Here is a 24,404-nt window from a genome sequence, read left to right as displayed (position 1 = left end):
CAGTCCTCATGCTGCCTTTAGAAGCACCGTCTTATCAGCCTCCTAAACAGGCAGACATTTTTTCTCCTTCGGCTCCTGTCGTCCCTCCCCTGCATTCTTCGCATTCAGCACCCCCCATTTCCACTCCTCTCCAAGAAGAGACTCTTTGTACTGCTGCTCCGTTGCTGCCTTTTGATTCTGATACTCCAAATCTCTTTCCTGTGATTGCTCCTGCACCCCCAGCCCCCGTCATGCTGACCCAAACTGATGTTCTCGATGGGCTGACGGGAGGAGGCAATTTTCTTACTGCTGCCGAACAGTTGGCCCTTGATCCTATGTATTGGGCAGCCACCACCTCTGTCCCTGATGACAGGAATGAGCGCAATGGCCGATGGGGGAGCATCAGACAGGACCCTGCAAAGCCCTATGGACAATTTGTTGATCGCTTGTACAATACCTTCAAGCGGCAAGTTCAGGACCTGGCAGCACAAGAACTGACTGTACGCCAGCTTGCAAATGAGGACCATAAGCAAGCACTGTGCCCTTTGATGACAACATCAAATATAGCCATTGCTGATATGCTTAAAGCCTGCCAGTCAGTGGGCACTGCTAGCCACGGCCTGCTAGCCACGGCCTTGTCCTCCGCCGTGTCCCAAAATCCTGCAAAGGATAAAACCTGTTGGCTTGACAGTGGCTAAGGAAAAAAAATCCAGCGGACCTTACCCATTACGTACCTGGGACACAAGCTGACAGCATCTGCAGCCATTCCAGTTACGCCTCAACTACAGTTCCCTGATCATCTTAAACTGGTGGATTTACAACAAATTCTTGGACAGCTGAATTGGATAAAGAGTTATTTGGACCTGCCCACCTCCACTTTGTCTCCACTATTTTCTGCCCTTAAAGGACATAAGGATCCAGCAGACAAGATCACAGTCATTTCTTTTGATGCAGTCAACCCTAGAGGCCTGCATCCCCTGGCAATTTGGCAAATGGATGTCACCCACACGCCTTCTTTGGCTCCATTTTCTAAGGTACATCTCACTGTGGACACTGCCTCTGTGTCACCACGTTTCATTGGGCTTGGATTTTTGACTCAGCAGTACAAGGAGCAATACATCAGACTTATTTACAGCAAATGGGCTCCTGTATCTGCAGAAATGGTTGTGTGACTTCTTCTGGATTATGGTTTTTACATGCCAATAATCGAGCCACGAAATACCACGCAGGTTGCTCGGAAACAGCCACTGGACTAATTTACCATTCTCATCCTTATTGACATTGCTTGGCTTTTACCCCCCATTTTTTTTTTCTCCTCCCTCAGGAGTCCTGCCTTATGATGTGTTCCCCTGAGCATGTACAGAGGGCTGTCTTGGAACTATTGTGGACTCTTGGCAAGGGAGGGGTGAGGGGATTTCAGTGTGTTCCAGTTGTTTCATTTTTGTGCTTTGGCGTGGTTCCCGGACAGAAAGCAAGTTGCAATATGGTTCTTTAGCAAGGCCCACAGAAGACAATGGGCTCTGTTCTCGACCTTGTTGCAATCTTTTTAGTTACAGCAAGCGGAATAAGCTTGAAGCGAAATATGCTTGGCTAGTGCTTTTTAGCTGCTGAGAAAAATGATTAAAAAAAAAAAAAACTTTAAAAAGCTTTGAGCCTTTTTTGGTGGTGGTATTCTAGCATTCCAGTAAATGCTTCATTTAAGATTAGCAATAATATGAAGGACAATCGTATAAGTTTATCGCCTGTGTTTTGTTGCTTGCAGAAATAATGCCTTATTGTTTTCGTTTTAATCATAATAGCAAAAAAATTTTAGGTCATTATCCATATTGTAATTGGACCTATGAGTATGTTAATGGATCTTCTTATTTTTTTTATTACCACTATGAGTGATAGGCCAAAAGTCTCAGTTAATAATGTCACAACTTACATGATTTATGAACAACAGGCTGCGTGTAGAGATTTTTATGTTTGGTTCAACTGGATGAGAAAGAGCAGTAAATCTACATGTTTGCTTCAATCTGATTTATGGTTATTCTGTGGCAAATTGGACCGAAGCTTTGTTTTTAATTCTATCATCTTTGTTTTAAAAATAATTAACAAAAACAAAACAAAAAAACAAAAAAAAAAGTCAGAAATGAGAGAAGTTGCTTTATAAACTTTTTATGCTTTAAATGTAATCTTTGCCTCTAAAGGTGGAATTTATGTCTTAATTCATTTTCATTGTTGTATGTATATAACTGATCAATCAACCAATATCTCCACTACTATTGATTATATGGAACAAATGATAACCCATAATCCTTTGAATCCACCTGAAGGTTTTGATCCATGGGATTGGTTATTTTCTTGGTTGCCTAATGGAGTATGGTTAAGAAATTTATTATTGATTGTAATTGCATGTATTGTTGGTTTTATTATGGTTTTGTATTCAATGCTTGCTTTTTTTTTGATTTCCCAATATATTGCATGGTGGTTTCGACCACGGCCCACCACAGGGGTTACAAGAGGAATTTATGTTGCAAAATATAAATGCTTAGGTAATGAGATATATGATTCTGATTAAGATTTCCTCTTATAATATAAACAAGAAAAGAGGGCATGTGGGAAAATGATTGCTTGTACATAAGAGCATGAGCAGAGTTCTTATTATTGCAGAGTGATTTTACAGCACGAGATATTGCTAAGAGCATGATGAGCACGTGAACACCTCATGCTAGACTAATGATTGGCTCACGTAGCATAACACTCTCTTTGTCTGTGGGCAAAAGCAAGGTTGCATTCCTTTGATTTGTTACTTCTGAGTACCAGGCAGAGCAAGCGCAGTGCTAGAGGAGAGAGGATGATTTATTTCTTACTGCACACAATAAACATGGCACGGCTGAAGCCAAAGCTTTTTCTTCAAGTCATCTTGGTGTGAGACTGATTTCTGACTGATTTTCTTACTGATGTTGAGCTGGATTCTCGACACTAGCATACAAAGCTCACCAAATGCCATCAAAGGTGAGGGGGAAAGGGCAGGATCAGTGACTGCACTCAGCAGCTGTGAAAAAAGACCTATTAACTGCATGCCTGGCCATTCCAGCTTCACAGATTCTCCATTTTCTCTGCAACAACATAAACTCATGTGCTAACATAAACTCACATGGTTTGTCAACAAACTCTGGGTGTGGAAACTCATGACTTCGGGGTAGGCCAACCCTTGTTGTTTAGCCGTTTAGTCGTGTCCAACTCTTCGTGACCCCATGGACTCCTGTCTTCCACTGCCTCCCCAGTTTGGTCAAACTCATGCTGGTAGCTTCGAGAACACTATCCAACCATCTTGTCCTCTGTCGTCTCCTTCTCCTTGTACCCTCCATCTTTCCCAACATCAGGGTCTTTTCCAGGGAGTCTTCTCTTCTCATGAGGTAGCCAAAGTATTGGAGTCTCAGCTTCACGATCTGTCCTTCCAGTGAGCACTCAGGGCTGATTTCCTTAAGAATGGAGAGGTTTCATCTTATCGCAGTCCATGGGACTCTCAAGAGTCTCCTCCAACACCATAATTCAAAAGCACCAATTTTTCGGCGACCAGCCTTCTTTATGGTCCAGCTCTCACTTCCATAGGCCAACCCTAGTGAGGATATAATGCTTTAAACCATGGATGAGCCAGGTTCTTGGACTATTGTGTTTTCCATCCCTTCTGACATGGCCACAAGAAGAAAACTTCCTGGTTTAACCAAAGCAGATTTTTGTATTGCATCTTAATTGTGAATTCTGCTTGGCTGAAACAAGCTTGACCCTGGCACAATAGGTGGGGGTGAGAACAATTTTGCGCCTAGCCTTATTATCCTGTATATAGCTGGAAATAAAAGAGTATAGTACTGTGACTCCAACCGTGATGTCAAACATAATAGGAAGAATTCTATCACCAGGCAGGGTCCCAGACTTGAGATTTCATAAAAAAATCCTTTAAAGTCTTGAGTTCTTCTAGGAAGAACATTATGAAGCAAAATGTACAGGTAACTTTCCAAGTGATTTCTGTGAAATGAACCAGCCTGGTTGCTCTCACCAGCCAGTGAATGAAGTCGTAACTGTGACAGATGTGAGTTCTTGGATTCCAGACCATTGGAAGCCCTGGGGTCCTAAAGAGTTGGTGTTTTCCTTTCTCCTTTAATGCACATTTCCTGTTGCAGACCTAATCTCTGTAAATTTCCCCTTTCCCCCCAGCAACCAGGATGCATTTTTCTTGTGGTGGGTTCATTTGAGATCAGTTATTTTCTTCAAATACTATTCCACAATAAATGTGGGTGGATGCTAAATGCAAATTGTGAAAACCTTCCAAGGGGCTTAAGCAAATCTGTGCAGGACCTAAAGCAACTCGTTTAAAATTCATTGTACCTTTTAGTACCATGGTATACATGTCTACTCATACATCTCTTTGTATTTAATAGGGCTTACTCCCAGGTAAGTGGGTACACAGGACAGTAGCCTAGGCTTTGGTTTAGTGTTGGTATTGGGGGAAAACTGGGTTCTTGTCCCTTTAACAGCTATATGGTAGAAATTCAACAGGTTAAGCCTTTTCTAGTATGTAAATTCAATTATGCAAAAAACTTCACTGGTTCACATTGTCTGCAGACATTTTATTACATGTGCAGTCCCTGATTTATTTTTGCACCCTCCATTCCCACCTGGACACAAATATGCATATGACACAAAACATATGTAACTTTTATACAGATCTTTTCTTTGTGTGTCAGGAGGTCAAATCCATAAACAGTGTGCTGGGGCCCGAAAATCTTTTTGGCACCAATGAGTGTGTGTGAATGAGAAATGCATGTTTGTGGGCTAGTCATTTTATTTCAGCAGGCCTTTGGCCTGCTAGTCTTCTTAATTTTTGATCCTCTTGGTTTCTGTAGCACTGCTGACAATGAACCATCTGGATAAAGATTTTAAAGAAATGCAGTGGAAATGTGCACAATTTCTAAGTTTATTCCTGCTACTTTTAGACTAATTTTGCAGTGCAATGGAGAATTACTTCCACTTCTTTTTGAGAGTACACCTGTCTTCCACATTAATTCACATGTCCAAAAAAATCCAGCGCTTTTTACTATGCCATCCCAACGCCTCGTAGTGGCTCTATGGTATCATGGACTGCCTTAACCGAAAGGAAAACCAAATTTCCAAATCAAACTAGGACAAATAGACAGTGAGTCACTGCCATTGCACACAATTTCAATGTATTATTTAAAATCCAATATAAAGTGTCTGCTTCTCTAATACCAAGTGGTCAATTTCCGCACCAACAGTTTATTAAGTGTTAATGTATTACATTTGTAGGACAAAAGTGGGAGTGTGGGAAGGAATACAGTACATATTTTTGTAAAAAACATACTTTTAATCCAAGCAACTTGATGCATATTGCTCCACTAATAATTAAAAATATAAAGCTTTTTCAAATTGTACCACATTGCTGGGGACAACCGTAATAAAAATAAAACAATCCAAACTGGTCAGAGGCAGGTAGGGAGATAACGTGTCCTTCAGCCTGCTGCTCAAGACAACAAAACTAGTGTTAAGATTGGATAAATATTTGCAAGGCTAATTTTTAATGTTCCATCTTTCTGATACTTCAGAAATTAAGATACTCTAGGGGCTACATTGGGCACAATAGTGGCAGCCACATTTCATGAGTATCACGTTCATGTATAAAATGGGAGGATGAGATGGAGGCATGTCTAAAATTAACATCGAAAGAGCACAGAGGGGAGGAAAGCCAAACCCTCTTCCTGCCTTCCCTTCCCACAATCTGTATCCACGGCTGTTACACTTTGGGGAGGGAGAAAAGTGCCTGAGACCATAGGGCAACAACAATGAATGTTGCTGTCATGTCTATAATAGAAATCACATGAATATTGATTTAATGTGGTTAATGTCCATTTAAACTCCTCAGGCATAAAAATAAAACCCTCAAGGGGAAAAAATCTACAAGATCAAAATAGTAACAGGATGGATGTCAATGTAGGGCTTACATTTAGTTCTGTCAAAATATTTTGAGCACCTATATAATTTGCTGACTTTCAGAAAGAATCCCAAAATAGGTCTGGTTATGCAGAACTATCAAGTTCGTTTTCTTTACAGTGTATTTCTGTGGTTTCCCAAATCTCCTCATCAACAGCATAAGTTTGTGCTGTGCAGGATACAGATGCCTCCTTACTTTGACCTACAAGTAATTCATTCTGCTCTGCTAATTTATTGTCAAAACTATGAGAGCTGTTAGATTCAGTTTGCCTGCCTTTCGTATCTTGAGAAGTCTGTCCAGTCTCCATGCATGCTCTTGAATCAGTCTGTGAGTAGAGTCCAAAGATATCATTTTGGAGAATATAGCGAATGCACTGCAGAATCACATTCCTTTCATGCCGTATGTCCTTTGCTAATAGCTAGAAGGAGAAAGAGAGAATGAGGCATATTCCTGCAAACATTCTATGCAAACAGAACTGCTTACACAGCGATACAATTATGGAGTAATCAGCAAATGGGTTTCCAATATATATTTGGTTTCTTGTCTCTGCTAAAATCCAGGCAGAAATATATACCTCAGACATTTTATAAAAACTGGAACTATGGATTAATCACTCTGATCGGATGCCCCCCCCCCCATTTATTGTGGGACTTGAGACTCAACTATGAAACTGTGATGCACTAGAGAAATAATCTGCCTGCTGGCGAAAATATTATAAAACTAATGCCCGTGAAAGGAGAACCATGGCATGACTTTTGGAGCTCAAGAACCATCCCAGTAAGATAGCATCCTCCTATGGAAGTCACCCCATGATGAGGGACATGTATTTATTGAAAATATTTATTTGCTATGCAGCCACTGAAAGGTCAAAACTGAAACGGGAATGACTAACGTGGCAAATATTCTCACTTCTGCACCCATTTTAGGCAGTTTCCAGACACTGAAACAGGCCCTATAGCTGGTTTTCCTTAGCCCAAACACAAGTAAACTTATAAAAATGGATATAATATAATTGCAGAGCTGGACGGGACCACAAGGGTCATCTAGTCAAACCCCCTGCAATGCAGGAATCTTTCCCCAATGCGCTTGAACCCATGACCTTGTGCTTAAGAGTCTTTTGCTCTACCAATTGAACCATCTCAGCCATAGAAGGCATCTTTCTATTATAGGATATGTGAGGGGGCCCCCAAACTTTTTGGGCTCAGAGGTAAAGGTAAAGGACTCCTGGATGGTTAAGTCCAGTAAAGGCGACTCTGGGGTTGTGGCGCTCATCTCGCTTTCAGGGCAAGGGAGCTGGCATTTGTCCACAGACAGCTTTCCGAGTCGTGGCCAGCAGAACTAAACTGCTTCTGGAACAACGTGACTGAAACCAGAGCGCACTGAAACGCTGTTTACCTTCCTGCCACAGCGTTACCTATTTATCTACTTGAACTGGTGTACTTTCGAACTGCTAGAACAGAGCAACGGGAGCTCACCGTTGGGGATTTGAACCTCCAACCTTCTGACCGGCAAGCCCAAGAAGCTCAGTGGTTTAGACCACAGTGCCACTTGCATCCCACTCAGAGGTACACATGAAAGCTAAGGAAATGTGATGGGCACCATGTAATATGAGGTCTGCTGTAGTCCAGGGGTCAGCAAGCTTCTTCAGCTGTGGGCCGGTCCACTGTCCCTCAGAACATGTGGTGGGCCGGACTATATTTTGAAGGGGGGGGAAAAAGAACAAATTCCTATGCCCCACAAATAACCCAGAGATGCATTTTAAATAAAAGCACATGTTCTAATTATGTAAAAACACCAGGCAGGCCCCACAAATAACCTAGAGATGCATTTTAAATAAAAGGACACATTCTACTCATGTAAAAACACATTGATTCCCGGACCGTCCGCGGGCCGGACTGAGAAGGCCTTTGGGCCGCATCCAACCCCCGGGCGTTAGGGTGCCTACCCTGATGTAGTGGTTAGTGCTGGATTATGACCTGGGAGACCAGACTTCTAATCCCCACCCAGCAATGAAGCTGACTGGGTGACCCTGGGTCAGTCACCATCTCTTAGCCTAATCTACCTCGCTGTTGTGAGGTTGTTGTGAGAATAAATCAGGGAATTGGATAACCATGTGCACCCTTTGAGCTTCTTGGAGGAAAAGGTGAAATATGGACGCAATAAATACATAGAATAAAAACTGCCAATGCTCAGAATACGCCCCACCCTGCAACAAACCAATAAAAACACAGAAGAAACCAAAGAAAGACACTGAGCAGAAAAAACACTGAGAAGGCAACCCTCCTTGCCGAAAAAGAGGTGCGGTGCTCAGGCATTGGACACAGGGTGTACAGAAAAGGAGAAAGATGCTTTCAGCTTCAGTGTTTTCTTTTTTTGGTTTAGCCTGCTTAACTAGTATATAACTTTTTATTATTGAAGCCAACTGCTGAACCTTTCTGAAATACAGAAACCAGTATTCAGATAATACCACAATGATATACCGTATTTTTTGCTCTATAAGACTCACTTTTTCCCTCCTAAAGAGTCAGGGGAAATTTGTGTGCGTCTTATGGAGCGAATGCAGGTTGCGCAGCTATCCCAGAAGCCAGAACAGCAAGAGGGATTGCTGCTTTCACTGCGCAGCGATCCCTCTTACTGTTCTGGCTTCTGAGATTCAGAATATTTTTTTTCTTGTTTTCCTCCTCCAAAAACTAGGTGCATCCTGTGGTCTGGTGCGTCTTATAGAGCGAAAAATACGGTAATTGAGTTCTTGCAGGCCTTAAAACTCAATGGGAGCGTGATATAGGCATTGATATGAATGAAATTAATGGAAAAACTTACGTCTTCTATCTAAACCATACAAACTGGTGTTTACCTATGGGAAGATATTACACAGGCAACACTGCACACCAGTACAATTATCTCACATGACTTCAGGGTTGGCATTTGATTGCTGGCACAGATTTGGTGCCAGGGTGACATCCATCCATTTATGGCGGGAGTGTCCATTTGTTCAAAATTTTTGGACTGAGGTATATTAGGAGATGGCTAGGATTATTGAGACTGCTATTCAAATGATGCTGCAATTATGATTTACAATTTCCTTTTAGGTACAGTAATACCTGGAATCTGGAGCACTGAGAAAATAACACATAACCCAGAACATTCCTACACCAGGAATTTATCCCTGATATTACTGCAAATGATTTGCAAAGTTCTTTGCCTGTAACAATGAATGAAATGTGGACCTCATAACTGATTTAGAAAAAAAATAATACTCTATTGATCTCATTCAACTGTTAATAGTAATTGAGTGCTATAATGTGACAAAACAAATATTCTTTGATATACATCCCCTAATTGTACTTTTTTTTGTATAAGTCAATAAAATCTTAAATTAAAAGAACATAATTTCACAATGAAAGAACATTCACCAACTACTATTCAATCTGACAGTTACCAACTCAGACCTTTGTTTTCTCACTCTCCTGTAACAAGTGGAGATGGCTTTGGTCAGCTAATGCTTAACTGAAGGGGATAAACTGTGTGGCCAGAATTAGTAGGGAACTCACTATGGACACATGGTTGCAACTGACAGAGAACACAATGGGAAGAAATATACCCATGTCCTCACATTCAAGGACCCTACAAATGATGAATCTATGCTTAAAGCAGTAAATATTTTAACAAACTGATGTTTTTTAGTTATTTGTCTTTAAAGGGTTACAGGAATCTTTGTTTTTGATGCAATAGACCCAGTGACCTGTCTGCTTCTTCCTCCAGTATTAATTCAATTGTCTTATTCCATCTCTTAGATAGCCTAACTGCACTTCTCATTTAATGGCAAGCCAATTTTTTCTCACATATTAAGTTTAGATGGATTTAGGATATGATGGATAAAAGGTATTGGGAAGCTTGTTTGGCACTGCCAGCAGAAGAGAAGATCTCCATGCATATCTTCTTCACTGTTTTGGAACAAACATAGCAGGTGATCAAGCAGCACTTTATTTTGCCTTGTCTAAGCCTGCAGTACCTGACAAGGCTACCTAACCTCTTGCAAGCACCAGCCTACAATCATGAACCCACAATATTCTATTTACTAAGCAGAAAATACTGGAAGGGCAGTTTACCATTTCCAGCAGAGTTGGATGACGGCGTGGTAATTCAGAAAGTGATTTCCTCTGTCTGTTCAGACTCCTGGAATGTACTGCATGTGAATCCGGCCTCCCCGGTGCTGCGTCTACATAATTAGCAGCTTCTTTATGGCCTGTGTCTTTAAAGCTCTGGGAGATGCTTGAAGATGGAGGGACACTTCTGAGAGATGTCTTGTTTTCATGAAACACTTTTGCTGCGGTCTTGATTGGTTCTATTTTTAAAAAAGAACAAGCGGTAAAATAAGTAGTGCTGAAAGAACTGATTGGGTCAGGCAACTGATTACTGCACAAGACAGATTCAAACTGAAATTACTTAAGAAATGATATGGAATGTTAAGAGCACTGTGCACAAATAGTATGTCTGTATCACTTAAACCACAGCACAATTATGATTTAGAAAAGGGTTTCCCAAACTTGGGTCTCCAGCTGCTTTTGGAATACAACCCCCATAATCCTCGACCACTGGCCCTGCTAGCTAGGGGTGATGGGAGTTGTGGTCCAAAATCAGCTAGAGACCCAAGTTTGGGAAACCCTGATTTAGAGCATTAATGCAATAGCCTCTGTTCATTTAGTCACCTACCAGCCCTATAAATAGCAGGGCATCACTAACGAGCCACATATTCCATAACTGCACCTTTACTGCTAACTGTATATACATAGTTCAGCTTAGCTTAAATTAAACAGCTTACCCTCTTGTTCACTCTCACTTTCCGACATGCTGCCATAGTTGGCCACTAGTGAGCTCAGAGCTGAGGTCACCTGCTTTGGAACAACAGTCATCGCCAAAGCTGCATTTTTCTCAGTGCACCCCTCTTTGTCTGATTCTGGAAGGAGGCAGAAAAATCGCATCATTATCTGTCAGCAGGGCCTACAGCCAGCTCCAGGCTTCACCAAACTGACCCTCTGTGCCCCGTATAGCTACTCCCTCACACCCACCACAGAACCTTTCTGCCCTATTCACAGATGTGTACCCATCTACACTGCAACAATAAAGGGTTCTGAAAACTTGATACAGCCAATTCTAAATTGAACATGCAAATTAAAGACATTTATTCAATGCAAGCAGATGACCGACTGTAATGCTCTGCATAGTTTTGGCTGCAGAAGTTTTCAGTAGTGCTGGGGATGAGCAAACCTGTGTGCTGTCAGCACCTCAAATATACCTAGTTTTTTCCAGCAATAAATCACACTCTGATAAAGAGTAACTAAATGGTAAAATACTCCTCTTCAATTGTGAGACAAAAATATTTGAACAATTAAAGGTAAAGAGACCCCTGACCATTAGGTCCAGTCGTGGCTGACTCTGGGGTTGCGGCGCTCTTCTCGCTTTATTGGCCAAGAGAGCCGGCGTACAGCTCCAACACGGCTACCTATCTGATACTTGTATTTTGACGTGCTTTCGAACTGCTAGGTTGGCAGGAGATTTGAACAATTACACAACACCAAGATACAGATAGAAAGGCCTTGTTGGTCTGCCATAGTCAAAATAAAAAAATTCCTTCCAGTAGCACCTTAAAGACCAACTAAGTTAGTTCTTGGTATGAGCTTTCGTGTGCATGCACACTTCTTCAGATACACTGAAACAGAAGTTGCCAGATCCTTCTATATAGTGAGAAGGTGGGGAGGGGTATTACTCAGAAGGGTGGTGGGAATGGGAGATTGGCAGATAGCTGAGATGAGCCTGTTGACGACTCTTAACGACTGTAATAGGTCTTACAGGAAAAGGCAAGGGGTGAGAAGGTGAGAAATGGCTTAGTCATGTATAATGAGATAAGAATCCAATGTCTCTGTTCAGACCAGGTCTCTCCATGGTTTTAAGTTTGGTAATGAGTTGCAATTCAGCAGCTTCTCTTTCCAGTCTATTTCTGAAATTCCTTTGTAGTAAAACAGCTACTTTGAGATCTCAAGGGGGTATGTAAATAAACCTTATTTATCTCTCCATGATCATCAGTAGCACCAGGGCCAACTCACTAATTTGACCAATTCCAACCCTGCGGAGAGCAGCAGGGGCCTTATGCTGGCTGAGGGAAACTGGGTTTGAATTCTGCTTAGCGAAGTCCCTCAACAAAAACAAGTTATTCACTTGGCAGGTTTTGGGGGGGCCTGGAGTCACTTCTACCTTCACAACCCTCTCGCCTACATTTGTCTAAGGGCAGTTCTCTTACTGCTTTCTGTTGAACATTTAATTACGTGAAGAAACAAAACTCAGGGGAAGGCCTCACCAGGATCGTTTCTGGCCAGAATGCTAAGGGGATCTACATCTCTCATAGAGGTATCTGCTTCTCCAGAAAGCTCTTTTCCAAATTCCTTCTCGGTCCCATGGTTATTTGGACCAGTCACAGCTGCAGCGGGAGCCTTCAAGGGATGATTAGATTTGTTCCAGCAGCCATTTGTCTGCCTTCTTTCTTTTCCTCGTTGCCGAGAAGCCACAGCTTGAGGAGGTTTCCACATTCCTTTCATCTTGCTGGAAGAGAAAAATGCATAAATGTTTGTTCCAGGTCATTTCCTGTCTCAGCCCTGACACAGATGCTGCTCCCCACATATATTCTTATATACGGCTGATTCCCAAATCATTCATTTATACCTCAGCATTACCTAGGTATCAAAAGTTTGGGAAACACTGTGTTGGGTATCGAGAGAATCAGGGTAGCTTTCCCCCAGTCTTTTTACAATCTGGACCAAGTGCCTTGCTGTTATAGAATTGTAGCGTTGGAAAGGATCTCAAAGTTCATACAGTCCAACTCCCTGCAATGCAGGAATCACAACTAAAGAATTCCTCAAAGACGACTATTCATCCTGTGCAAAAAACCTCCAAGGAAGGAAAGCTCAACAGCTTCTGAGGAAATCTGTTCCACTGTCAAACAGCTCTTACTGTCAGACGATCTTCCTAAAATTTAGGCGAAATCTCCTTTTCTTATTTATTTATGCACCACCCTTCATCCGTGGATCTCTTTCTTGCAATTTGGATCTATTGGTTCAGTTCCCTCTCTAGACCAGGGGTCAGCAACCTTTTTCAGCTGTGGGCCGGTCCACTGTCCCTCAGACCTTGTGGGGGGGCCGGACTATATTTTGAAAAAGAAAAAATGAACGAATTTCTATGCCCCACAAATAACCCAGAGATGCATTTTAAATAAAAGTGCACATTCTACTCATGTAAAAACACGCTGATTCCTGGACCGTCCGTGGGCCGGATTTAGAAGGCGATTGGGCCGGATCCGGCCCGGGGCCTTAGTTTGCCTACCCATGCTCTAGAGCAGCAGAAAACAAGCTTGCTCCATCTTCCATGGGACAGCCCTTCAGGTATTTGAAGATGGCTACCATACTGCGGACGCGAGTGGCGCTGTGGGTTAAACCACAGAGCCTAGGACTTGCCGATCAGAAGGTCGGCGGTTCGAATCCCCGCGACGGGGTGAGCTCCCGTTGCTCGGTCCCTGCTCCTGCCAACCTAGCAGTTCGAAAGCACGTCAAAGTGCAAATAGATAAATAGGTACCGCTCCGGCAGGAAGGTAAACAGTGTTTCCGTGCGCTGCTCTGGTTCGCCAGAAGCGGCTTAGTCATGCTGACCACATGACCCGGAAGCTGTACGCCGGCTCCCTCGGCCAGTAAAGCGAGATGAGCGCTGCAACCCCAGAGTCGGCCACGACTGGACCTAATGGTCAGGGGTCATCTTTACCTTTACCTTTACCATACTGTCAGAGAGGTTGTAGAATGAAAACTGAAATGTGTGTCAGAAGGGCTGGGCAAGTGACTGGAACGTGAAGGTTGTATTTGCAGAAGAACCATGGGAGAAGGATGGAGGGACAATCATGTGGGAGCTGCTACTAACAACTGCCGAGGAACGAGGAGGGAAGGAAAGATAAGCTGCTATGCCTTGTGATAAAACCAGTAGAAGCCTAATTTTAGAGGTCTGCTGGTATAAACTTAGCAATTGCACAAATGCCGGCGGCGATGGCTAATCCCACACTTAGGCAAGCTTGGTCACTGCACACATCTAGACCAGAGAATAGATTGAAAGTGCTCAATATAAGCAGATCTGTAACAGGCTGGGACTGGACTAATTCCTGGGTGCAGACTTTCTGGAAATCTCATCTACACTGTTCTGAACATATTAGAGAAAATGAATTAATCTTTAATAAATGATAAGGAAAGAGAAAGAGGCCATCTTTGATGGTACTAACAACACACACACACACACACACACACACACACACACACTCTTACCCAAACTGAAGTGTTTTCAGTACTCCTCCTCTTTGCTCCTTTTCCACCTCCAATGCTTTCTTCTTTTCAATATTTGCCAAAGTAGGAAAATTTCTAGAGCAATGTACATATGAAGTCTTATTAATACATCTATGGCACTGAAGTGTTTCGCAAGCCTTAATCGCAGCATTCCTAGCAAGAATTGGGGGCTGGGAAGATCCAGTGCTTTCAACACTGTGGGCTGGCAGGCAAATCGCTCGTCTTCCATGGCTAAAGGCTGGTGTGTTCCTAGCCTAGGCCATCAACTAGGGAGCGGAAGAATGGGAGTGTGACTCCTCCAGGCCCTGACATCCGTAAGAGCCCAGCACACAAGAGATATGCTATTACTGCTATTACTATTACTGCCACAAGCACCCCTTTCTCCTGCCTGGAGAAAGCTGGGGCTGGCTAGCTGCTGTTTTCAGCTGTTGTAGGGCCTGGGGCGGGCTTGTCTCCCTGCCTGTGGCCAGAGCGTGGTTTTGTAGCACCTGCATCATAAGTTGTTCTGCGGTTGTTATTTTACATATAATTTTACTGCAATTCTTTTTACAATAAATACAATGGCTTTCCTTGTTCTCAACCCTTTGTAGAAAACCACATGCATCACATGCGATACAGCAAATATTTCTCAGTATACAGTGGTGCCTCGCAAGACGAAAAGAATCCATTCTGTGATTCTCTTCGTCTAGCGGTTTTTTCGTCTTGCGAAGCAAGCCCATTGAAGGATTAGCGGATTAGCGCTATTAGCGGCTTATCTGCTGATCGGATCAGCTGATAAGCGGCTTAGCGGCTTAGAAAAAGGAGGGGAAAGGGAAAAAAACCAGCAGGAACTCGCAAGACATTGTCGTCTTGCGAAGCAAGCCCGTAGGAAATTCGTTTTGCGAAGCACCTCCAAAACGGAAAACTCTTTCATCTAGCGAGTTTTCCGTCTTGCGAGGCATTCGTCTTGCGGGGCACCACTGTAACTGCTGATCCATTCACTTGCACACCTTAATTTGGTTGTCAGCATCCATCTATCTCGAAAGACAAAGGAGTGCGCCTCAAAGTAATAATAATAAAAAGAATTTTATTATTTATACCCCGCTGGGAAAAAGGGCAAAGTCAAACTGCTGGAGAATCACAGCACCTGCTCTGCCTGCAGAGACCTGTAACATATGAAAGATATACAGGAACACCAAATTTTTATGACACTATCTTCTGTTGTTAGCCTCCTAGTTATATGCCTATGGTACACTATATTTCACAGTCCTGTATGGAGTAGCCCACCCTTCCTTTCCTGTGCTTAGCCACAGACTATTGCTAGCATCCTTGAAGCTAATTTTCTTCTGGAGGAATTTGTTTAGGATTCGCAAAGGACAGCAATATTCTGGTATAATCCCTTGCTTCTGAAATAATTCCATGCAAATCCAGCCAGAATTAATGCACACCAGGACACCGTAAATCGGGGGGAAAGTTTCCCTTGCCCTACACTCCCTTTAGCATTTTTGCAGCATTTCATCATTATGTAGTACCTTTTCAACAGGGTGTGTGCCACCTGTGTGCTGATTTCAGCACTAATTTTCTGACCCTAAACTGATATAGTATGGATAGGTAGCTTCTGCATAGCTTATCATCTGGCTTGTCGGGTTTCTGAACCCAAGAGTTTTCCCCAAACTATTTTTCACTCTAGTGTATCTCCATAGAAATCTGACTGCAATAATGAGTAAATGGAAGACGTCGCTCCCTTTGCTCCCCAAGACTGGATTCAGGAGTTATGCTAGTAAGGGATCTTAGTGACCCATTCACACATTTCTAGCTGCCTTTGTGACCTGAAGTTATAACAGCCAATTCAGTCGGTGCTCCCTACATTTTTCTGGTTATCTGAGCAACACTGATTGGTTGCCGCTTAGTTAAGAGCCTACAGAGTTCTCAAAACTCCTAACCTGAAAACTATTCATGATGCGTGAATTGTGGGGAACTTGGCAATAAAGATGGTGTTGTTTTAATACCCGAAGAGTTTTCACAAAAAACGAGCACGCAAGCCGCTTTACTAGCAAGTTTTTGCGTGGCAGAAATGGAATAGCTCCCACTGTGGGTTCACCAGGTAGGATCTCCATCGATGCCCTTGATACATTCAGATTCCCAAGAACACTAAAAAAAGCCCTACTTTTAATACTGATCACATATTTGGCTACTGCCTCACCTTCAAGTCATTTTATTTGTCTCTCTCTGTGACAACCAGGCATTTCAATAACCATTCCCTTTCATGTGGGAGCTGTTTTCCCCCCACATACACGCCCATGCAGTTCCTCTCTCAATTAATTAGTTAATATTTAAATATTTTATTTCCTTTAGGAAATTATCCACTGATCAAATAAATAGAGGTAACAAACAGCTTACTCCCAGCCTTGCTCCTACAATTTTTAATTTATTATTCTACATCACTTTGGGATAATAATAATAATAATAAATTTTTATTTATACCCTGCCCTCCTCAGCCAAGACCAGGCTCAGGGTGGCTAACAAGCAATAATAAAAACAAGTTGATTAAAATACAATTTAAAAGATTAAAATACAACATTAAAACATTAGGGTGCAATCTCTTCATAGGAAGAGAAAGGAAAAAGAAAGAGGGGGAGGGAATCAAACTGATTCTAAGCCAAAGGCCAGGGGGAACAACTCTGTATTACAGGCCCTGCAGAAAGAAATCAGATCCCGCAGGGCCCTGGTCTCATGAGACAGAGCGTTCCACCAGGCTGGAGCCAGTATTGAGAAGGCCCTGGCTCTGGTTGAGGCTAATCTAACTTCCTTATGGCCCGGGACCTCTAGGGTGTTGCTATTTATGGACCTTAAGGTCCTCCATGGGGCATACCAGGATCTGTGCTATGAAATAAAATATATAGAGAGCTTGAGTCAGTCCTACTGTAAACATAGCAAATGTGTGTGGAGGGATTCACATGGGTTATAAGAGAACCCCTTGAGGAAGTCAAGAAATTTGGGAAAGGTAGACAGCAATACAGGAGTGGGCACAGGCCTCCCATTCCTAACCTCGAAAGGTGCCTGCACAACCAAGCCAAGAGAGGAAGGAACACAGCTCTGTTATGCCTTGCAGAGCTTTCTCCACATACTAAATGTTATAGCTCACTATCAAATGGATGGAGTCAATAATACGTTCTAAACTAAGATGGAAGAACAGAGAAGTGCTCAGCAGCAGCCGTGACAAAGAAGGGGAAGGGGAGGAATATGAGAAAGTTGTAAATAAGATTTTTTTTGGGAGGGGAATCATTTTCAGTCTCATCTGGAGCCACGCAAATTGAACATCTACTCACTTTCTTCTATCCTCCCTCCATTTAGCAATTTCATCCGGAGTATCTAACTTGATTTGTTTGGCACCAGGAGAATGCATCTGCGGAGGGGGAAGGGGAAAAAACATTGTGAATTACGGGTGTTTATAGTCTTTTGAAAACTATGTTTTTAGTGAAAGACTAAACAGAAAAAGGGGACAAACAGTGACGAAAATAAACCCAAAATCAACAGCACAACCCCTGAAAAACAGCATTACTAAGAACAAACAAGACTAACCAGCTGATCCAAGGGCTAAACAGAGTGAAAATTGTAGATGGGAGGGTCATTCCAATTGGCATAAAGGGCCTGCTCCTAACCACAACTGTCTAATTTAACAAACCAGCATTGATTTTACAGTTCAAAGCGGAAAAGAATAGTTTCCTTTTCCTTGCAGTTCAACAATTCTACAATTCATTTAAAATCAGATTTCAAGCTGAACTAGGGAAATACCTACATTTTTCCAGTGAATCTGAACCAATTTTTCATGTGCACTAAAAGTGCAGCCATCTTCTGTACACTGAAAGAAAGAAAAGTAGCAACCACTTTTAGAACTGGGTTGTGTTTGCATGCCTAATTAGCAAAGGGATCAACAATAATGACAAACTGCAGTTGCGGCTGAACCTCCAGCTTTTTGTTCACCTCTCACATATTTTTCTTCCTCTGCCTTTACCTTATCTGCTTCCTTAGCTTTTGATACCACTGGCCTATTGTTTCTTATTTCTCCAAGGGCCTTTATTGCCCCTGCGAGGGACACAGCTGCTTTACCCTAGACCTGATTAAGGCTATGCAACACAGAGGAAGACATTTATTCTGAGTTCTGACTACTTTAGAATAAACTGAACCCTAGTGTTCCCTCTAGATTTTCAAATGATACCTTGCAACCATATAACTAGCAACTGAGTATTAGAATAATTTTTGTATATTTCAGAGAAACCTGAAAGTTCCTTCCAGTTTTATACCCTTTCAGGAACACAGACAGCAGCTTTATATTGAGCCAGGCCACTGACTAGTTTAGCATTGTCTTCACTTTCCACGGTTGCAGACAGGGGTATTCCCAGCCCTATACAATTTGAATGATTTACACCTAGGAAATTTTGACATTGCATGCAGTTGAATGAAACAATCCTAGCTGCATGAGACAATCCATGTCAGCATTCCATGATCCCATGACAGCATAACTGAAGAAGCGCTAAGCTAGGTAACTAATGAACTCAAGAAATCATGCTATTAATCAATTGCCAACCAAAAGAGAGAGAAATCTACCCAACGATTAAAACATACCTGCCTGTGCTGAGAGACATGTTCTTCATATTTCTCCTTGTTTTTAAAGCCACGATCACATGTATCACAATAATGGGTATAAACTGGTTCTTTTCGCTTCCTATTCTGCAAACAGAGCAGGGAAACATTAACTGTAATCAGTTACAATTATATTTATCCTGACCAACACAGTAATTGTCAGGAGCCATTCCACTTATGCAAAATATTGTATCAGATACAGGTGCTAAATCTAGTCAGTCAATTTGCAGAGCCTACCTAAAACTGCATTTAATCTCACAGACACAGACACTGCATTCAGACATGACAATAAATCATGGCTTATCATTGGAGGAACTAGAGCTGTGTGTCTTCAACATTTTGCTGACAACATGCTCCAAAACTCTGGATGACCCCCCACTCAATGTTTTCATGTAGATGTTAAGCATTGTGTTGGGTTAAGACTGAACCACAAGGAACCGCACATTGAAAGGCCCATGGGGCTGAACAACATGACCCAAACATTACCCTCTGGAAATGATCGTCCAAGTAGGACTGGAACCACTGCAGAACAATGCTTACAATTGGGATGAAGTATTGTGTTTCACGGTATTTTAACTTTTATAGCTAAAAGAATGATGATGAAGTGACTGAAAGAATGGAGCATTAAATGTCCCAGATTCAAATTTCAGGTTAGCTGTGGACTGAATAGTACTGACTTGTGTTCTATGTGGCAAGTAAGTTTGCCACATATACCACTAGGGTCCGCAGCAGGACATACACAAACATGCAGTGGATGTTTACTGTGGAGCTTGTTGATATTATTTAAATTTTTAAAAAGCTCAGCTTACATTTTCCATTTGAATTTTCTGTTCTGCATTTATAATGGAACTATTTTATCTATTTATCAATGTGATTTTTAAAAACAGAATTAGGATTGCTTTTTATATATGGAAGTTTTTAATTGTTTTCACATTTGTTTATGGTTGTAACTTTGTGCTGTTTTATACTTCTATAATTTGTTTTATAATTTAGTTTTCACTTCCATTTTTTATTGCAATCTCCTTATTGTTATGCCAAAGGAAGAGAAGGGATGGAAGAGCCCAAGGTTTGATACAACCAGTTCCTCTAATAAGCCATGATTTATTGTCATGTCTGAATACATCTAACTTCTGTTTTCTATGCTCTGGTAACCTCTAGGTTAGAATACAATGACATGTTAAATGAGGGGCTGCCTCTGAAGACGGTTTGGAAACTTCAGGTGGTGCAGAATTCAGCGGTCAGGTTGCTCACTAGGGCTAGGTGGTCCAAACATGTTAAAACCAATCCTGGCCAACTACACAGGCTGCCTATTAAATTTCTGGGCCTCGTTCAAAGCGTTGGTTTTTACCTACAACGTCTCATATGGCTCAGGACAGCCATAACTCGAAGACCTCCTCTCCTCATATGAAGTGACCTGCACCACACAATCATCATCTGAAGCCCTTCTTCATGTGGCCCCTCCACAAGAGGTCCAGAGGGTGGCAACACAAGAACAGGCCTTTTCTGCGGTAGCTCCCCATTTACGGAATGCTCCTCCCAGGGAGACTCACCTTGTGCCATCATTACATAGCCTCTATGAGCAGGCCTCTGGCTGATTAAGCAATCTACAGCCTTTTAAATGTGTTTGTGGGAGCAGGGTTTATAGTTTTTCTTGTTTGCTTTTGTTATTACCGTATTTTGCGCCCCATAGGACGCACCTAGTTTTTTTGGGGGGGGGAATAAAGGGGGGGAAATTTACTCCCCCCCAGGTGCGGGGCTGGAAGAACCAGGTCGGGGAACAGCAGGAAGGCGCGCTCTGCCTCCCCGCTGTCCCCCGAGCTTGTGGGGCTGGCTATGGGGAGAAGTGCGCTGATCCCGGGACTGAGGGCAGCTCTGCACGGCCATCCAAAGCTGGGCGGGACTTCGCGCCCCGCTCCCGGTGGCCACGCAGAGCTGCGCTGATCCCGGGACTGCAGGCAGCTCTGCGCGGCCATCGGGAATGGGGCGGGACTTCGCGCCCGGCTCCCGGTGGCCGCGCAGAGCTGCGCTGATCCCGGGACTGCAGGCAGCTCTGCGCGGCCGTCGGGAGCGGGGCGGGACTTCGCGCCCGGCTCCGGGTGGCCGCGCAGAGCTGCGCTGAGCTGGGGACTGCAGGCAGCTCTGCGCAACCCTCGGAGCCGGTCTCCCGAGGGTTGCGCAGAGCTTCCTGAAGCCTGCATTCGCCCCATAGGACGCACACACATTTCCCCTTCATTTTTGGAGGGGAAAAAGTGCGTCCTATAGGGAGAAAAATACGGTATATTAAGTGATTTTTGTTTTCATTTTGTATTTTTATGCTCTAAGCTGCCCTGTGATCTTCGGATGAAGAGTGCTATATAAACTTAATAAATAATAAATATATGAAATAATAAATATGCATAAAGGTTGACATCAGAATTTATTAACCCTAATTTACAATTAAATACCTTCTGTCTGCCATTCCTGCCTTGACAGGATCCAGCACGTGGCATTCCAGCTTGTTCCATCTGCCATTCTCTATCAAAATGGAAATTTCTGCCTTTAATTAAAAATCAAAATAGTTACTGATATTTATTTGCATCAGCCATTAGGACACTGCAATTTGTGTATGAAGTAAAATTACTTATAAACACAACTAAATAGTTAAAACTGCCAGACTAGGGTCCCATCTTCATTACCCATTTAGAGCAGGATCATACCACTTTAAAAACAATCATGGCTTCCCCCAAAGAATCATGGTGACAATAGTTTGTTAAAGAGGCTGAGAGTTGTTAGGAGATTCCCCATGCCCCTCACAGAGCTACAGTTCTCAGACTGAACAATCCCTCTTCCTAGGGAACTCTTCTATCCCAGGCCATTTGCTGAATGTTATTCTTCTGCTCAAGGGATGCAGGTGGCGCTGTGGGTTAAACCACAGAGCCTAGGACTTGCCAATCAGGTGGTCAGCGGTTCAAATCCCTGTGACGGGGTGGGCTCCCGTTGCTCGGGCCCTGCTCCTGCCAACCTAGCAGTTCGAAAGCACGTCAAAGTGCAAGTAGATAAATAGGTACCGCTCCAGCGGGAAGGTAAACGGCGTTTCCGTGCGCTCCTCTGGTTCGCCAGAAGCGGCTTAGTCATGCTGGCCACATGACCCGGAAGCTGTACGCCGGCTCCCTTGGCTAATAAAGCAAGATGAGCGCCACAACCCCAGAGTCGGCCACGACTGGACCTAATTGTCAGGGGTCCCTTTACCTTTATTCTTCTGCTACAACCAAGTGATAAAACTAGCAAGCTAATTTGGCATGTTTGCGCTTTATGCTCCAGTGCTAATATATGAAAAGTCTGATCACATGGATCTGAAACCAGGCCCCATAATTACTTCCCACACCAGCATCTGGCACCCGCAGGGAAACATGGGGTCATCACTGGCAGAAACCTTGTGGTATAACAATGTGCTGAATTTCATTTAACTGGAACATGAAGTATGAAGAATTTAAACAGGCAATGACTGATTAATAAGCATTCAAAAGACATGTGATCATGCATGTGCGCACAGGTAACCAAAAATATAATGAAAAGTGCATAACAGAGTGGGTTGCACTTATATGCGCTCCGCTGACATGTGGGGGCCAGGAACTGAACCCCCGCAAAATAGTTGTCAACTGTACAATCAGATTAGAACATGAAAAGCAGCCCTGCTGATTTCAAATTGTTTAAATTGCTGTTTTAACTCCGAACTTTCCAATGTGCTTGGCTTTACTGTGCTTTTTATACGTGGATGCTTATTTAAATGTTTCAGTGAAATGGTTTTATTCTGCATTGGACTGGAGATGGGAAAGTAGATTATTTGGAAGAGGGGCTGTGAGAAGAGGGAGGGAGGGGCAGTAGACATATAATTCTAGGAGCAGTTCCTCCTATATAATGGCGGGGGGGAGGGTCCCAGACCTTTCCAAAGCAGCCTTCCAATGCTCATTGCATAAGAATGGAATACTCACAAATGGAACCAAGAAAACCTGAGAATATAGATGTCAAAAAACAACATCAGCAAAGCAACACCCCCAACTCTTCCTCGATTCCCTTTCCACACCAGCCATGCCTGCCAGCCTTTTTCTCTCTCTCTTTTTGCTTAAACACACCCCTTCTATTATTTGAGTTTTTCACTTCTGAAATAAGGGGGTGGAGTGATGAAGGAAGAAGGGGGGGGGCAGTGCCGGATTTACATATAAGCTAAACAAGCTATAGTTTAGGGCCCCACTCTCTTGGGGGCCCCAAAAAAATTCAAAGGGAAAAAATGGATGTACATTTCCAAAATATAAGATAAAAAACAAATAAAATAAAACGTACATACAAAAACAGTGTTTTGTGTTGCGTTGGCTCCTATGATGTAAGTAATGGGCCCCACTTGCCAGCCTGCTCCCTAAAATACCACTGGTTTGCTCATTTCTATATATAGGGTGCCTACAGAGTCCCATGGACTGCAAGAAGATCAAACCTCTCCATTCTGAAGGAAATCAGCCCTGAGTGCTCACTGGAAGAACAGATCGTGAAGCTGAGGCTCCAGTACTTTGGCCACCTCATGAGAAGAGAAGACTCCCTGGAAAAGACCCTGATGTTGGGAAAGATGGAGGGCACAAGGAGAAGGGGACGACAGAGGACGAGATGGTTGGACAGTGTTCGAAGTTACTAACATGAGTTTGACCAAACTGCGGGAGACAGTGGAAGACAGGAGTGCCTGGCGTGCTCTGGTCCAGGGGGTCACGAAGAGTCGGACATGACTAAACAACAACAACATGCTGCATGGACTGGTGGCATGGCAACATGTGCAAATGGCTTTAGGTATCCATTAGGTCCATAAATTCAACAACAAAAACCAGCGACAATTTGTTGTTGATAAAGCACAGCTGTACATATAAAGGACCCTGTTACCTCCAGTAGCTTAGGGCCTCATCAAACCTAATTCTGGCCCTGGGGGAGGGACACACGCCAACCCACCCTTCTCCTATTTGCCAAAGACGAAATGAATCCGATGACTATTGCGGCTCTATACTCGGGCTCCGCCGCTCCGCAATCCTGGCTGATCCACGATGCGAGCGGGGAAGCCCTGAGGCCTCGGGGGCCGCGACTAGCAAGGCCCAGCCCCGAAGCCAGGCGCAAGAAAGCCCCGAGCGCAGCAAGGCCGTCACGAGGCGGCGAGTTCCGCACGTGCGAGGCCGGCCGAAGGCGACGCACCTGGCGGCTGGGACCAAGGAGGAGGCCACGGCCCCGGAGGAGGAGGAGGGGAAGGAAGCCAGTGGCCTTGCGAGGCCCAGTCAGGAAAAGGCGGCGGCGGCGGCGGCGGCGGCACCCGCCACACGGACGCATCCATCGCTTCAGCAACTCCAACGGCGCGCAGCATGGAGGAAGCTGCGCGGCGCACCGGAAACTACGTCACCTCGCGACCGCGGCCAATAGCCGGCGGG

The 24,404-nt window shown here is 43.5% G+C and overlaps 1 protein-coding gene across 2 annotated transcripts; it reads right to left on the bottom strand.

Annotated features, from left to right (window-relative positions):
• Nucleotides 1-5,242: 5,242 nt before the first annotated feature.
• NUFIP1 (nuclear FMR1 interacting protein 1) lies at nucleotides 5,243-24,357 on the bottom strand. 2 transcript variants are annotated; one of them, XM_081191738.1, is made up of 10 exons: nucleotides 24,175-24,357; nucleotides 21,414-21,505; nucleotides 18,952-19,056; nucleotides 18,125-18,187; nucleotides 17,655-17,731; nucleotides 14,329-14,421; nucleotides 12,330-12,571; nucleotides 10,797-10,931; nucleotides 10,084-10,319; nucleotides 5,243-6,392 (listed from the first exon to the last, which is right to left on the bottom strand). In XM_081191738.1, the coding sequence occupies exons 1-10, from the start codon at nucleotides 24,338-24,340 to the stop codon at nucleotides 6,060-6,062; spliced, it is 1,542 nt and encodes a 513-aa protein (XP_081047864.1). In that variant the 5' UTR covers nucleotides 24,341-24,357; the 3' UTR covers nucleotides 5,243-6,059. The 2 variants fall into 2 exon arrangements, with proteins under 2 accessions (XP_081047864.1, XP_081047865.1); XM_081191739.1 differs by having other exon boundaries at nucleotides 21,414-21,483; nucleotides 24,175-24,356.
• Nucleotides 24,358-24,404: the final 47 nt, after the last annotated feature.

Source organism: Podarcis bocagei (genome assembly GCF_964188305.1).
Source record: "Podarcis bocagei genome assembly, chromosome: 4".
Lineage (NCBI taxonomy): Eukaryota > Metazoa > Chordata > Lepidosauria > Squamata > Lacertidae > Podarcis > Podarcis bocagei.
Note: the sequence above shows the minus strand (reverse complement) of the source record. Positions and strands in the feature narration are given on the sequence as shown.